The following is a 14,583-nucleotide window of genomic DNA, read 5'->3' as shown; positions in this document are numbered from 1 at the left end:
CTTCAATTATAGTATATATCAAAGAATGAAATTTTCAAATTAACCAAATGTTATGGACTAAACCCTTTAACTGGGATCACCATGTAATTCATTTTTCAAACTGGGACACTTGAAAATGAAAGGAGCTGTTACTGGTAAGTTCTGCAAAGAAAACAGATCTAAACAAAGACAGGCCCAAATAAATCAGGAACACAAGGTCACCACACTTTTTTTAATCCTTGAGCTGGCTGAATATGATTACATTAAAAAACTGAGTTAAAATTATTTTGGTCATAATAACAATCTATGCTGGGGTTAATTTTATTAGCTGCCTTATTTAAAAGAAATTAATAATATCTTCATCTTTTTATATGGCATTTTTAAAGAATTTGCAAATGTAAATTAAGAATGTAAAGGAAAACATGTCCAAAGCATCCATTTAATTGATTCTACTCCAAAGTCACATAAAGGCTCTTTAACAATAAGTGGAGTCACTTCTCACAGAGAAGCAACACAACATAGTGATTAAGACTCCAAACCCAAATTACCAGGGCTTGAACCCTGGATTTGTTGTGTGACTACTACCAAGCTATTTTACCTCTCTGCGCCTTAGTTTCTTCATCCATAAAATAAAGATAATGGTAACCCACTTTATGAAATAGCTATAAAGAATAAATGATGTCATATTTATAAAGTAATTGAGAATTGCCTGAGACACAGTAAATACTGGACCTTTATTAAGTGAACAGAAAAACAAAAGTAATGATTCTCTAAAGCCACTAGTTCAAAGCAATAAAAAAATCTCAAAGCAAAAGTTACCTTCTAACAACTTAGAAATTCAAAGATTTTGATACCATGAAAGGCAGAGGAAAAAAGATCTCTGCAAAACCACAAATTTCAATTTCAGACCAGCAATAAGGACAGGTGGTTTACCAACGCTAAATATTTCATTCTCTTTCTCTTTTTGTAAAGAGGGAGAAGAGTTAAGAGCTTAAAGGGAAATAACTCCACTAGAATCATCCAAGAGAATTTTTATCCTAATCATGATTAAGTCATGAAGAATATGAGAGGGATCCTCTTATAAGATAAGCATGCAATCAAAATAAAAGTGGACAAACAGTATCTACCTGACAAACATTCTCCTTGAGTGCAGCTCCTCCACCTCTTTCTCCCTGCAGTTTTTTAGATGCTGGCATCCCAGGGTCGTGCTCCACACCCTCCTCAATCGTATCCTTGGGGCTTGCAGCAGTCCTGTGTGGCATCAGTTCTCCCTTGCAGAGAAAAAAATAATATCCCATATCTGTATTATTCATGTCTCCTTCATCTGACCCCCTCCCTCTGGGCTGCTATTTGTCTAGTCATTAAGCACTTACAGATGTTCAGCCAATCACGCGGGCGGACTGCATGCAATGTTAGTTCTAACCCTGCTGTGATTGGGCGGGTAGTGGGCGCCTCATGCCCTGCCACTAACTGCTCTGAGGCTGTTCCACTGGAACTTTTTGAGCTGTTCCATTTTAAGGTTTCACTAAGGGAGAGAAAACATTCTTAAGTTTATTTGATTACTTATTTATCCTTCCAAGATCAGTGTTTCCTAAATAATGCCCACCTTGGGCATTCTATTGTCCTGGAAAGAACACTCTATATTATAATGTATGATGATCTAACCTGTTCTAATTCTCTTTTAATCTGAGTTGGAAAGTTAAACATAGCACCAATGACTATACTGATGCTCTGCAAGGAAATCGTTTTATATCTATCTATCCTACAAGTCAATGTTTACAAACATTATTCTAAGAAATTGATATTAAGAAAAAAGCAAATGAGTTTTACCCCTTATTGCAGCAGTCTCAACTTTTAAAGGGCAATATCCAAATTCATTCAGGTCCTATGATTAACTTGATATTGTACTCATCTGACATCTACAGCATAGGGTATGATCTTTTAAAAGGTCATACTGTACAGTTGTCATATGTACCTAATTTTTACTAGGATCAGGATCTCCTTTTCCTCTAGCTATTAGCCATTTACATAGAAGACTTTCCTTAAGTAAACTCAAGGGGAAGAGGGATGCAGTCTCTATTGTGAAAAATAGCTTTGCTTTGGAAGGTCAAAAGATGAGGAACTGAGTAATACCTCTGAACTTGGCGTTTCTTTTGAGGAGCTGTCATTTTTCACTTTCTTACAGTGCACCTTGGCTGTACCGTGCCTCTGTCGTTTTCGCTTCCTCGGTTTATCAAACATCTTGGTAGTGCCTATGACAGGAAAATAGGTGTTATCTGCTGCCTAATCACACACATATGACTAGGAATTCTTGCCTTCAATTAAATAGAGTCGTGGGGTGTTAGAGTAAAAAAACAACTTTAAAACCTATGTAATTCTCTAACTTTGCATACGGGGAAAACGGGTACAGGGAAAAAAGAGACTTACCCATGACTATGTGACTAGTTGGAGAAATAGCTAAATAATTATAAATTCTGCCTCACACAGATACTACTAAATGTACAGGTTATTTCATTTCATTTTATATAACTGAAATGACAGACTATAGGTGGGGAAGGAATGCACTTAGTAGTCAGGAAAAGACACTAAAACTTGGCCTCCAATATTAACAGTAAACTATAATAACTACCTCATTTAAGGATTAAGGTGAAAGTCGAAATATGTATGATTTGGTTTAACGGGGAAGTGGGGAGAAAGAACTCCCCAATATATTTAGTGGCTTAAAGGATATTCATGTAGTGGTAGTATAACCTTGAACATCCAACAATATAAAATAAATTAAGTGGCTTAATATGGCATATTTAGTTACTGAAATTCCAGTCTCTTTTTCTATGATAAATATTTCAACTTAATGTTCCAGAATATTTAGTCAATGTATTAACATGGAGACTGGACATTAAAAGACTGTCGTAATGGTCGCTTCCAGGACTGCCTGATCAAGATAGAAATGCTCTGCTATCAAAGCTGCTGACAATCTATGACTAAAGATAGAGTTAATAGCATGGCAGAATAAAGTTTCAAAATTCTCCCAAACTAAAACATTTAGGTGAAATTTACAAGGGATAAAGGGCAGGCTTCAGGTTTTACAAAAAATGAATATACAAAAATATTTTGCATTTTTATTTAAGTATTTTTTTAATTAAGCAAAGCAAGCAAATATAATGGAATTAAAATTGTGCAAAAAGTTAAAATAAGCTACCATGTTGCTAGGTTTACTTGCTGGAAAACTTAATCATGGGTCACATTAAAAGAAGTGTGTAAGATATAAAATACAATCTCCTCATGAGAACTCTTGCAGTACATCTAATGCAGAGTGCTCAAATCTGGATTAATATTTCCATAATGACGCAAATCAATAAACACCATGGCAAACAAATGATCAAAGGGTAGAAAGAACTGGCATGAAAAAAATCTGGGATGGATAACAGGACATTATTGTGGTCATGAATTTGGTCAGATCTGGATTCAGTTTCTCAACTCTGCTACCTCTTTCATCTTCAGGTTTTATCTATAGAAAAGAATAATTTGGATAATATCCTAACACTCTATAATGCTTTAGACAGATCAGAGATAATAGTCCTTAAAGAAAGAAACCGACAGAGTAGATGCTCAAATCAGGATTATTAAATCTGTTACTGAGTAAAGGCCCATCCCTCATGGCAGAACAACCAGACCACCCAGCAGAAGTTCAGGAGACAAATTCCATCTTAATATAGAAGATTCCCAAGCCTTTAAGAAGCAATCACAATGGAATAAGCTCAAGTGTAAACTCTTTTTGAAGAATACACCCATTGACCAAAGGTTATAAATGTGATTAAAGAAACTAAGACTATATGTAATTAAATGATTTATAATTTCTTTCTCAATACAGATTGCTTGTTTTCTCTCCTAGAAATAAAAATTGAATTAAAGCCAACAAAGTGCAGTCTGGAGATAATGCAGTCTGGAGAATTATCTAATAAGAAAATCAAGGCGCTGATCTTCTAGTATGCCCAACATTTCCTTACTCATATATAATTCTAATTCCGCTTAACTAAATTCATCATAACAGTGAAAGTGACAGTATCATTTGTTAGTGTAACATGCAGTTTTAGGAAGCATATTCCAAGTTCTAAGCCTTCTTTAGAACTTAGAACCTTACTGGTCTTGCTTATGTACTTAGAACTTTTTTTAGTTAACTGACAAGTTGTTTCACACTTATTTTTGCATTTCATCTTTATTTTTTTTTTAAAGATTTATTTACTTATTTATACAAGCACTGGGTAGAGTCAGAAGCGCGGGAGAGTAAGAGAATTCAGCAGAGCCAGAGTGGGGAACAGAACAGGCAGATGGACCGAAATACACTGCTGAGGGGAGCAGCGGGCGTGGCAGGAGAGGTCTGTGCGCCATGTGGGACCCTCGCCGGGCGGCTGGATATCAAACAGGCACTGCAGAGGCTGCAGGCAGCTTTGCAGCCCAGCGCTCAACCGCTGCGCCACCAGGGGAGGCCCGCATTTCACTTTTTAAAACACAAAAATACTCACCTCCACCAAACTCTTTAGTATGAGACACAGCACATGATTCAGTAATGTCATTCTCCAAGCGACCAGACTCGTAACACTACAAATAAATAAAATACAATGCGGTTTACAAAGGAATGGAAAATAAACCCTTTACATTACATGCCTCAAACTAAACTGTCTATAGCCAAAGATATAGCATCCTGGATGTTTTTGACAATTAAAAGAACAGCATGCTTACAAAAAAGGATTCAACAGATTAAAAAAATTTTTTAAAAAAGTTCCAAATGTATGACTGCCACATACGCAGAGAAATAAAAAAAAAAAAAAAATTAAAGGCAATACTCACAAAGTAAAAAAGTATAAGGATGCTATTTTGATTGAAGTGGGAGAGAAAGGAGTGTGTATATATATATATATATATATATATATGTATATAAATTCACTGAGATGGTGAATTTTTTTGAGTATATATACACTCAAAAAAATTCGCCATCTCAGTTCCATGTCCACATCACCTAAATTTACTAGTTCCTTAACTAAATTTACAGCCATTACATTTTACACTGACTTATTTACTTGATTATTTCTAAATACTGAAAATTTTTGAGTCATCAAATGTCTGTCTAATTTAAATAACTGTAGTTAATAGAAAATAAAGCAACATTAAAGTCATAAAACACTTAAATACGTTAAGAGTAATTCATACACATTTTACTGTCCCTACTTTTAAATTCCTGTAGAAATTAATTCCATCCAAGAAAATACCTCCTAAAGGAATAATATTCTTCACAATGACATATATAAACAAAATTTGGTGGACACACACACAGGTATTATTTTTGCCATAAAGTCCCAAAAGTTTGAGGTCAAAACGAGATAAAATACAGCTGTGAATTTCTGAATGCTCACAATATACATTAATCATAAGAATACAACTTTCCTCACATAAAATGTAGCTCAGTCTTACAAAATCAAATAAAACAAAGAGGTAAATACCAAGATATCCAGTTAAATGCAACAAAAAGATCAGTAGACAAACCCACAAGAGATTTGTGGGTTTATTAAAATTTATAATTTATAATTTAAAGAAAAATATCATCTATATTATATAGATGACTTATTTATAGTTCATTGCTTAACACTAACCCTAATCTGTAAAGCGTAAACAATTAAAATGTTTCCAAAACTAGTCAGAAAATATTCTCATTTTCAACCTCATCAATTTTCTAAGTTAAAATAACACAGGAATAAAAATCCATCTGTTTTGTTTTTTCTTTATTCTCATGAAAGACACAACTACAAAAATGAATGGGCACAAGTTTCAGACTGAAGAAAAAAGTTTACTGACAAAGGATTCATATGTCCAATATAAACACACTCCTAAAAAGCAACCATAAAAAAGAATAATAGACCAACAAAAAAAATATCTATGTTTGAATAGTCACTTTACAAAGATACATGAATGACCAATAACCACAAACTAAGAGGCTCAGTATCCATCATTAGGGAAACACAAAATGGCTAAATTTAAAATGACTGACAAACTGAACACTGGTAAAGATGTGAAGCAACTGGAACTCTCACATACTGCTAGTGGGAAAATTGTTTAGGAGTTTCTTTAAAAGGCAAACATACCTGAGCCAGCAATCCACTCCTAAGTATTTACACCAAGAGAAATGAAAACTGTGTCCAAAAAAAGACAGAAAATATTCATGCCAGACTTAGGACTAATTAGTTCCCAAATGAAAATACTCAAATGTGCATCTCCAGAAGAGGGTAAAACTGTACTTGGATATAACTGAGCAATGACAGGCAATGAACTTACAGATAAATCTCTGTGGGTATATCTCAGAAACATGTTGAATAGAAGAACCAGATTAACAAAAAACAAAAAGCAAAGCAATATAGTATATCACCTTAAAGAACAAGCAAAATGAATCAATAGCAAGAGAATTAAAAAAGCTTTCCCTCAGGAAGAGACACTGATGAGCAACTGACTCTTGTGAAACAGTGAGCACAAAAGGAGTCTAGGGGTGGTAGATAAAAAATATATCTAGTTTGGGTGGTACTTACATGGTATATTTAATTCCCACAGCCACCAAACAGAAAAATTAAGATCTATGCATTTTATAGGTATAAATTACATCTCAAACGAAAAAAAGAAAGGAGTTCTGGGATACCTTTGCTTATAAAAATTAAAATTAAGTATATAAACTAAATCATGCTTTTTATCCCCCAGGAAAAAAATTAACTAATAAACACGACAAGTCATATTTTATATTATAAAACTGAGTTTGACTGACAGAGCAGTGTTTAAATTAACACTATTTTTAAATAATGAAGTATCAAAAACATTGAGATTCATCTTATTCCTTCAAATCATCACATATGTCAATTATATCTCAATGAACTGCAGGAAAATAAAATTCACTTAACTAATCAGAATTCTTTCTTTACTTAGAAATTTGTGCGTATTTCACCTTTAGCAATACTATTAACTCTCTCTCTTGCCAAGTGCCTACGATTTGAACAAAGCAAAGAGAGAAAGCAAGCACTGCAGAATTAGAGATTGGTTTGGAGACAAGACATCCCCGAAACTTGGAAAAACTGCAAAGAAAGTTTTCAGGGAAGGAGATGAGCTTAAGAATAAATGAAAAGTTAATTTCATAAGACTGCTTTAAGAAGAATAAACTAAATGAAGGATATAATTTGGCTTTCTAAGAAGGCAAAAGAACATTAATTAAATTTTACATTTTCATTCAAATCCACATGGGTAAATATCTAACAAAACAAAACTTAGGGACCTTAATATAAAGGTTTAGCTATAGCTAAAGACTCAAATTATTTATGAAATATATATATCCTACAACTGAACGTCTAGTATTTTCCTAAGTTATTCCTCACAAATAAGGGAAGTCAAATGTTTTCTAAGGACTCCATATCCAGATATTATTCATTATAGAATTAGAAAATAATTTTCTATTTAAATCTATAGTTTAGGGTGTCCCTGGTGGCCTACGGGTTAAATCTCAGCACTATCACTGGGGCAGCCCGCCTCGGCAGGCTGAGTTTGATCCCCGACCAAGAAGCTAACCCACATATGGTGCAGCAGACCGCTCCTGTCTCGCCCACTGCTCCCCTTAACAGTGTATTTCAGTAAATGGGCCTGTTCTACTCCCCACTCTGTCTCTGGGGAATCCTCTCACACACCTCCACCCGCTCCAGTTCTTCTATGCAAAAATAAAAATAAATAAATAAATAAATCTGTAGCTTGAGGATGACTTGTTATCTAACAAAAAGTTTTTGAGTTTATAAACTTCAGTTCAAGTGTTTCAGCCTGGATAAATAACTGAGCTGGGTCTTTTCTGAGATGTGATGCAGACAGAGCAATGGGATTAGAGTAGGTTATTGACTTACAGAGAAAAGAAAAATGCAGTAGAAAAAAGGTAAGAGGTTTTGCATGCAGAAAAGAAATTAAACACATTAAGTTTTCTGCATTTTTCATTTTAAAAGAAAATCTAAAATCAACTGATAAGCACAAAAGCAAAATAGCCTCTTAACATAAGTTACTAAGACTAAGTATACACTGACATTCTGCAATTTCTATGTATACGTACAGCAATATTATAAGTAGAACTAAAAGGTTTTTAAATCCCATTATTTGCTGAGTTTAACTATATTTTAGAACTGACCAAATGAACATACCTTTTTAGAAATGCCAAGATCCCCTTTTTTGGGCATAAATCCAGGATCTAAATCATTGGATTCAAGAAGCTTCTTAGTTGGTTTCCTTTGACGCTTACTTTCATAATTTCCTGAAATGCACGCATCTTTTCATCAGATAATTTTGAAAATAGGCACAAGCTAATTATATATTTTTTAAAAATCTACATACAATGAAAAAATAAATCAACATGTTTTTGATATTTATCTCATATTGTGGGGAATGACAGCATAGGAGTTTGTCTACTGTAAAATGTTAATTAACATGAAACAAGAAAATAGTTCCCATTATAGACACAAACTAATGTGAGGATGTTCTTATGTCAGTGTGTGTATTTTTTTTTTTAATCACAAAAGAACTAAAGGAGAAAGTAAAAAGGGAAGACTGCCTTTTTAACAAATCCTAGCTGGTAAGGGCAAAAAAGTGAGAAGTGAGGTAAAGTAGAACCTCGATTCTGGACATAAATGGATTAGGATTAGAACTTTCGTTGTTTCTAAATAAGTGACACTTAAATTTACTTTCTAGGATTACTCTTAAGAATTATATAATAGGGGGCCTCCCTGGTGGTGCAAGGGGTTAAGACACAACCTATGAAGCTATCTAGAACCGTTCAATCCCTGGTCAGGAAGCTACCCACATGGCACAGAAGACCTCTCCTGACTTGCCCACTGCTCCCCTCAGCAGTGTATTTCCATCAATCCACCTGTTCTGTTCCCCACTCTGTCTCTGGTGAATCCTCTCATCCCCAACAACTCTGGCCTGTAACCCAGTTCTTGTACACATAAATAAATCTTTTTTAAAAAAAAAAGAATTATAGCCTCCCCAGTGGCGCAGTGGTTGAGCGCTGGGTTGTGAAGCTGCTCGCAGCCTCTGCAGCGCCAGTTCGATCCCCGGCCACCAGGTGAGGGTCCCGCATGGCGCACAGACCTCTCCTGCCGTGCTCACTGCTCCCCTCAGCAGTGTACTTTGTCAGTCTACCTGCTCTGCTCTCCGCTCTGACTCTGGTGAACTCTCTCACCCTCCCATGCTTCTGACTGTACCCAGTGCTTGTATAAATAAATAAATAAATAAACCTTAAAAAAAAAAAAAAAAAAAAAAAAAGAATTACAGGGGCTCCCCTAGTGGCGCAGGGGTTGAACGCTGGGCTGCAAAGCTGCTCGCAGCCTCTGCAGGGTCGGTTCGATCCCCGGTCTCCGGGCAAGGGTCCCACATGGCGAACAGAACTCTCCTGCTGCGCCCGCTGCTCCCCTCAGCAGTGTATTTCATGAGTCTGCCTGTTCTGTTCCCCGCTCTGGCTCTGGTGAATTCTCTCACCCTCCAGCGCTTCTGACTGTACCCACAGCTTGTATAAATAAAATAAATCTTAAAAAAAAATTATATATAACTCCCTGCTGGCACAGGGGTTAAAGACAGTGCTATCAAGCTAGCGCCAGCCACTATAGCACGAGTTTGATCCCCAGGCAGGCAGGGAGCTAACCCACATGGCACAGCAGACCTCTCCTGTCTCACCCACTGCTCCCCTCAGCAGTATATTTCAATAGATCTGCCTGTTCTGCTCCCCACTCTCTCTGGTGAATCCTCTCATCCCCCCACCTCTGGCTTACATCCTAGTTCTTCCATGCATAAATACATAAATTTTTTTTAAGTTATATAAAAGCACCTAAGACAGACTTTGACACATAATAAGTAATGCTATGGCAAACACCTTTAATATTCTTTAAAAATCTTTAGATTCTCTTAAATCTTTTAGATTTTTCCTTATTTGACTAAGTCTGATTAGGATATTTTAAAAGAATAACCTCATAAGTTATTACTGGGAATGCAAAAAAATTACATCAAAAATTTCCCTGGCTGATTACAAAATTCAATAGTCAAAAGGTGAAGTAGGACAGTATGTTATATCCAACTCTCACCAAGAGACATGTATATAAAAAATGATAAAGTGAAAAGCAATTGGTAACTAATTTAAAGGGACAATTTACCTTAAGCTGCTTACTGTATATGAGATTAATGACATTAATGTTATATATTTTGATCTCTATTTCACAGATGAGGAAGCAAGTTCAGAGGCTGAACAACTTCCCAAGTAACACAAGAATTGATGGAGTCAGGATCTGAAGCACATGTTTAATTTGCTTACACTATTAATATGTTCTACCTCTCCAAAAGACCCTGTCATTCTAGGTGTTGACTGACACAACTCCTGATCAAAAATCATGAAGTATAACAACAGAGAAAAGAGTAACTTTAAAAATATGCCTTTTTGACAATGTGCCTCCAATTCATGGTAAGAAACTATATCAGATTAGCTAATTTTTCAGGAATTTACTAGGACATAAGTGGCATTTTGTTGTACACAGATACATTACTGGCTTTCTGTCAAAATATACTAAAATCTCCAGCTTCCTCTAATCATACCCACTTACATACTGAGATTCCATCACCATCTTACCTGGTGTTTTAACTAGCAATTCCTCAGACTCAAGGGCAGGCTGTGGAGAGACTTCCGGAGCCACAGGAACAGACAAGGTCAGCTGTGGCAACTCAGCATGTCCACCTCCAAGTTCTGACTGAGCCAAGGGCCCTTCCAAAAATGGAGCCTCCCTTTCAAGAACTGGAGGCTCTTCTTTGGTTGAAATCAAAGAATTCTCATCCACCTGCTTGTTCTGAGCACTAGATCGACATCGGGCTAAAAGGCTTTCTTCTTCACAGCGGGAACTTACCTAGGAGCAAAAAATAGAAGCCATGGGACAAAGTTACAAATTTGAATGTCAAAGTGACTAATACACTTAATAAGGAATGAAATTCTGACATACACACTATAACATGAATAAATCTTCAAGACATTACACTAAGTAAGCCAGATTCAAGACAAAGATGCCACCTACATGAGGTACATATTGTAGTCAAATTCATAGGGGCAGAATATAGAATGGGAATTGCCAGGGTAAATGCAAAGTACTTCCTTTTTTTAAAGTTTTTTTTTTTTATTTATTTATGCATAGAAGAACTGGGGTGTAGGGCAGAGGTGCAGGGGTGAGAGGATTCACAAGAGACAGAGTGGAGAGCAGAAAAGGTGGATCTATTGAAATACACTGTTAAGGGGAGCAGTGAACAAGAAAGGAGAGGTCTGCTATGTGGCTGGGTATCGAACTCATGCTACAGTGGTTGACGATAACCTGATAGTGCTGAGACTTAACCCCTGAACCACTAGGGAGGCCCCCAAAGTAGTTTTTTTAATAGGTACAGAATTTCACTTTGGAAACACGAAAAGGTTCTGGAGATGGTAGATAATGGTGATGTTTGTCATATTACAAAGTGACTTTACTTAATGTCACAGAACTACTTATTTTTAAATGGTTAAATTTTTAAGTTATGTATATTTTACCACAATTTAAAAAAAAGGTTTTTTGCATGACATTAGAAAATATCTATATCTAGTTTCCCGCAGTGGTGAATGATTATTCTTTTGAAAAATTAATTTAAAAATTAAAAAAAAAATTTTTAATTGTAGATACACCAAAACTATAAAAATTCATTAAGGTCAGTGATAATGCAGGGAAAAAAAAGTAAAAAAGATTCCCTAATATTTCACCAATTAAAACAAATAATAATGAACTCCTTGATGTTAAATTGGTAAAATAATAGCAAAGAAATAAGCATTTACTCTGCTTTTCATGTACTTCAGGACCATTAAAGGATTCAGTTAATGAGAGAAATTGCTAATTAATACAATCAGAACAAAAAAATCTCAAAGTCTTCATTTTTATACTCTTAAAGCAACTATTGATATAAGAAAGATTTTTTTGATTATTATTAAAAACCAACAAGGAGGGCCTCCCCGGTGGAGCAGCGGTTGAGTGCTGGGTTATGAAGCTGCCCGCAGCCTCTGCAGCGCCGGTTCGATCCCCGGCTGCTCCCTTGCCACTGGAGGAGGGTCCCACATGACGCGCAGACCTCCCCTGCCGCCCACTGCTCCCCTCAGCAGCACACTTCAGTCCTTCTGCCTGCTCTGCTCCCTGCTCTAGCTCTGGTGAGTTCTCTCACCCTCCCACGCTTGACTGTGCCCAGTGCTTGTATAAAAAATAATAAAAATATATCTTAAAAAAAAAGGGGGGGGGCCTCCTGGGTGGCGCAGCGGTTGAGCGCTGGGTTGCGAAGCTGCTCACAGCCTCTGCAGCGCCAGTTCGATCCCCGGCTGCTCCCCAGCCACCGGAGGAGGGTACCACATGGTGCGCAGACCTCTCCTGCTGCCCGCTGCTCCCCTCAGCAGTGTACTTCTGTCCTTCTGCCTGCTCTGCTCCCTGCTCTCGCTCTGGTGAATTCTCTCACCCTCCCACACTTCTGACTGTACCCAGTGGTTGTATAAATAAATAAATAAATCTTTAAAAAAAAAAAAAAAAACCCAACAAGGAAATGGATGATGGGAAACATCATCCAGCACAATCTTTTGGAGACAAAGTAATCTCTCTCTCTCTCTCTCTCACACACACACACACACACTCTCTCACACACACACACACACACCCTTCTTATCAGAAAGTTTAAAACATAAGTTAAAAAAGAATAATCAGTCACCACTCTAATGTCATGCAATATAAGACAGAATATCATCTACAATGTAACCTAGCTAAAAATGTTTAACCTGAATCTATCATATTATCAGTTAGAAATTTCACTTAACAAGGAAAATAAAGTAAAAAGAAAAATGCTTAATGACTGACATCTATGAGAAAGCAATAACACTAATCTAGATGATGATGTGCCAATCTTAAAGCTTACATAGTCATGCAAAAAAAGTTCTGGATTTAAAGAAACTTAAGAAATGTAAGAACCAAGGGCCTTCCTGGTGGTCTAGGGTTACGTCTCAGTGCTATCACCGCAATCCCTGGCCAAGGAGTTAATCCACATGGCACAGCAGACCTCTCCTGTCTCACCCGCTGCTCCCCTCAGCAGTGTATTTCAGTAGATCTGCCTGTTCTGCTGTGAATCCTCTCTGTCCCTGGTGAATCCTCTCACTCCCCTGCACCTCTAGCCTGCACCCTAGTTCTTCTATGTCCCCCAGTTCTTCTATGCCCCCAAAAAGAAGAAGAAAGAAAGAAATTGTAAGAACCAGATATAATGTGTAGTCCTATACTGAATCTTGGTTTGGATAAACAAGGTAAAGGTTAGGGAGCAACTGGAAAAATCCGAATATGGATTTGCTATTAGATAAATCAATCTTGTTAGATATGCTGTTAAATTAGTTATGAAAGAGAATGTATCAAATTTTAGATATGCATATTATTTGGAAGGAGAAGGATAAAATATCCCTAGTTTACATTAAAGCTTCAGCTTCAGGATATTAAAATTAAAAAATAAAGCTAGTAACATATTTTAACAATGATTTGAAAAACTAGTATTATGTAATTTTAATATTCTAGATTTTTTACCAAACATTTAACCTAATAATATTCCTAAATGATTAAAAACTCTCTGAAAGCAAGGGGAGCAACATACACACACCACCATAGACTCATTTTCTGTATAACTGATATACAATAGGCACTACACTAGAAGCTGGAGATTAAAAAACAAAAAAACGAAAAAAAAAAAAAAAAAAAAAAAACGAAAAAAGCAACATTCCAGTTAAAGAAATCATTGTCCCACAAAGAAAATATGATAATAAAGTCAACACTGCAGTATCCTAAAAGGACCAATGAAAGGTTGCTGAAATAATGGGATATACCTTGTGCACCTGTTCCTGTGCCTTCTTTTGTTTTTTCTTAGGAGCAAATATCTGATCATATTCTTCTGTGTATTCCAGAAGCCACTTGCTTGGCTTCCTAAGGCGTTTCTTCTCTGATCGTACACCTAAAATTGGAGAAACAAACTCAGCATTTACCAAAATTTTGGAGAAAAACTCATTGTTTTCATACAACCATCCTCACACTCAAAAAGGTACAAAGATGGGGAGTCATACAACAGAAATACTCTCCCTTAAACTACAAGAGGCTATAAATGACTTGCCATCGCTTTTCATATGCAAAAGTTGAGGAGTGGGGAGGAGTGGGGGGGATGGTTGTTTTATATATATATGTGTGTGTGTGTACGTATGTATGCATATAGTCAAACTGATCTTAAGGAAAAGGCTGATTTAAAACTAATATTCTATAGTGACTAATGCCACTACAAACAATGCAAATAGTAAAATATAGATAACAAATCAGGTAAAGTTCAATATACAATGAATTACTTGAAATAAAATGTTATTAGAACAGTGTGCAGATATTTACATAGTATATTAACCTAATCAGCACTATCACATGAATTTCAAAAGCACTTCACACGCACTTTCATCTCATGATTGTAGTGATTTTCACATTAGAAAAATGAGTA

General features: G+C 36.1%; 1 protein-coding gene across 10 annotated transcripts in view; it reads right to left on the bottom strand.

Moving 5' to 3' along the window:
* The window catches only part of NSD1 (nuclear receptor binding SET domain protein 1), a 149,201-nt gene that overhangs the window by 37,417 nt on the left and 97,201 nt on the right, over positions 1 to 14,583 (bottom strand). For all 10 annotated transcript variants that reach the window (XM_037499087.2, XM_037499082.2, XM_037499081.2 and 7 more), the window contains 6 exons: positions 13,934 to 14,058; positions 10,658 to 10,928; positions 8,187 to 8,296; positions 4,503 to 4,578; positions 2,113 to 2,231; positions 1,107 to 1,250 (listed from right to left, as the gene is read on the bottom strand). In XM_037499087.2, coding sequence (XP_037354984.1) covers positions 1,107 to 1,250; positions 2,113 to 2,231; positions 4,503 to 4,578; positions 8,187 to 8,296; positions 10,658 to 10,928; positions 13,934 to 14,058 — 845 coding nt within the window. The remainder of the gene's footprint in view (positions 1 to 1,106; positions 1,251 to 2,112; positions 2,232 to 4,502; positions 4,579 to 8,186; positions 8,297 to 10,657; positions 10,929 to 13,933; positions 14,059 to 14,583) is intronic.

This window comes from Talpa occidentalis, unplaced genomic scaffold (genome assembly GCF_014898055.3).
Source record: "Talpa occidentalis isolate TD23 unplaced genomic scaffold, MPIMG_talOcc4v2.1 talOcc4.9, whole genome shotgun sequence".
Taxonomy (NCBI): domain Eukaryota; kingdom Metazoa; phylum Chordata; class Mammalia; order Eulipotyphla; family Talpidae; genus Talpa; species Talpa occidentalis.
Note: the sequence above shows the minus strand (reverse complement) of the source record. Positions and strands in the feature narration are given on the sequence as shown.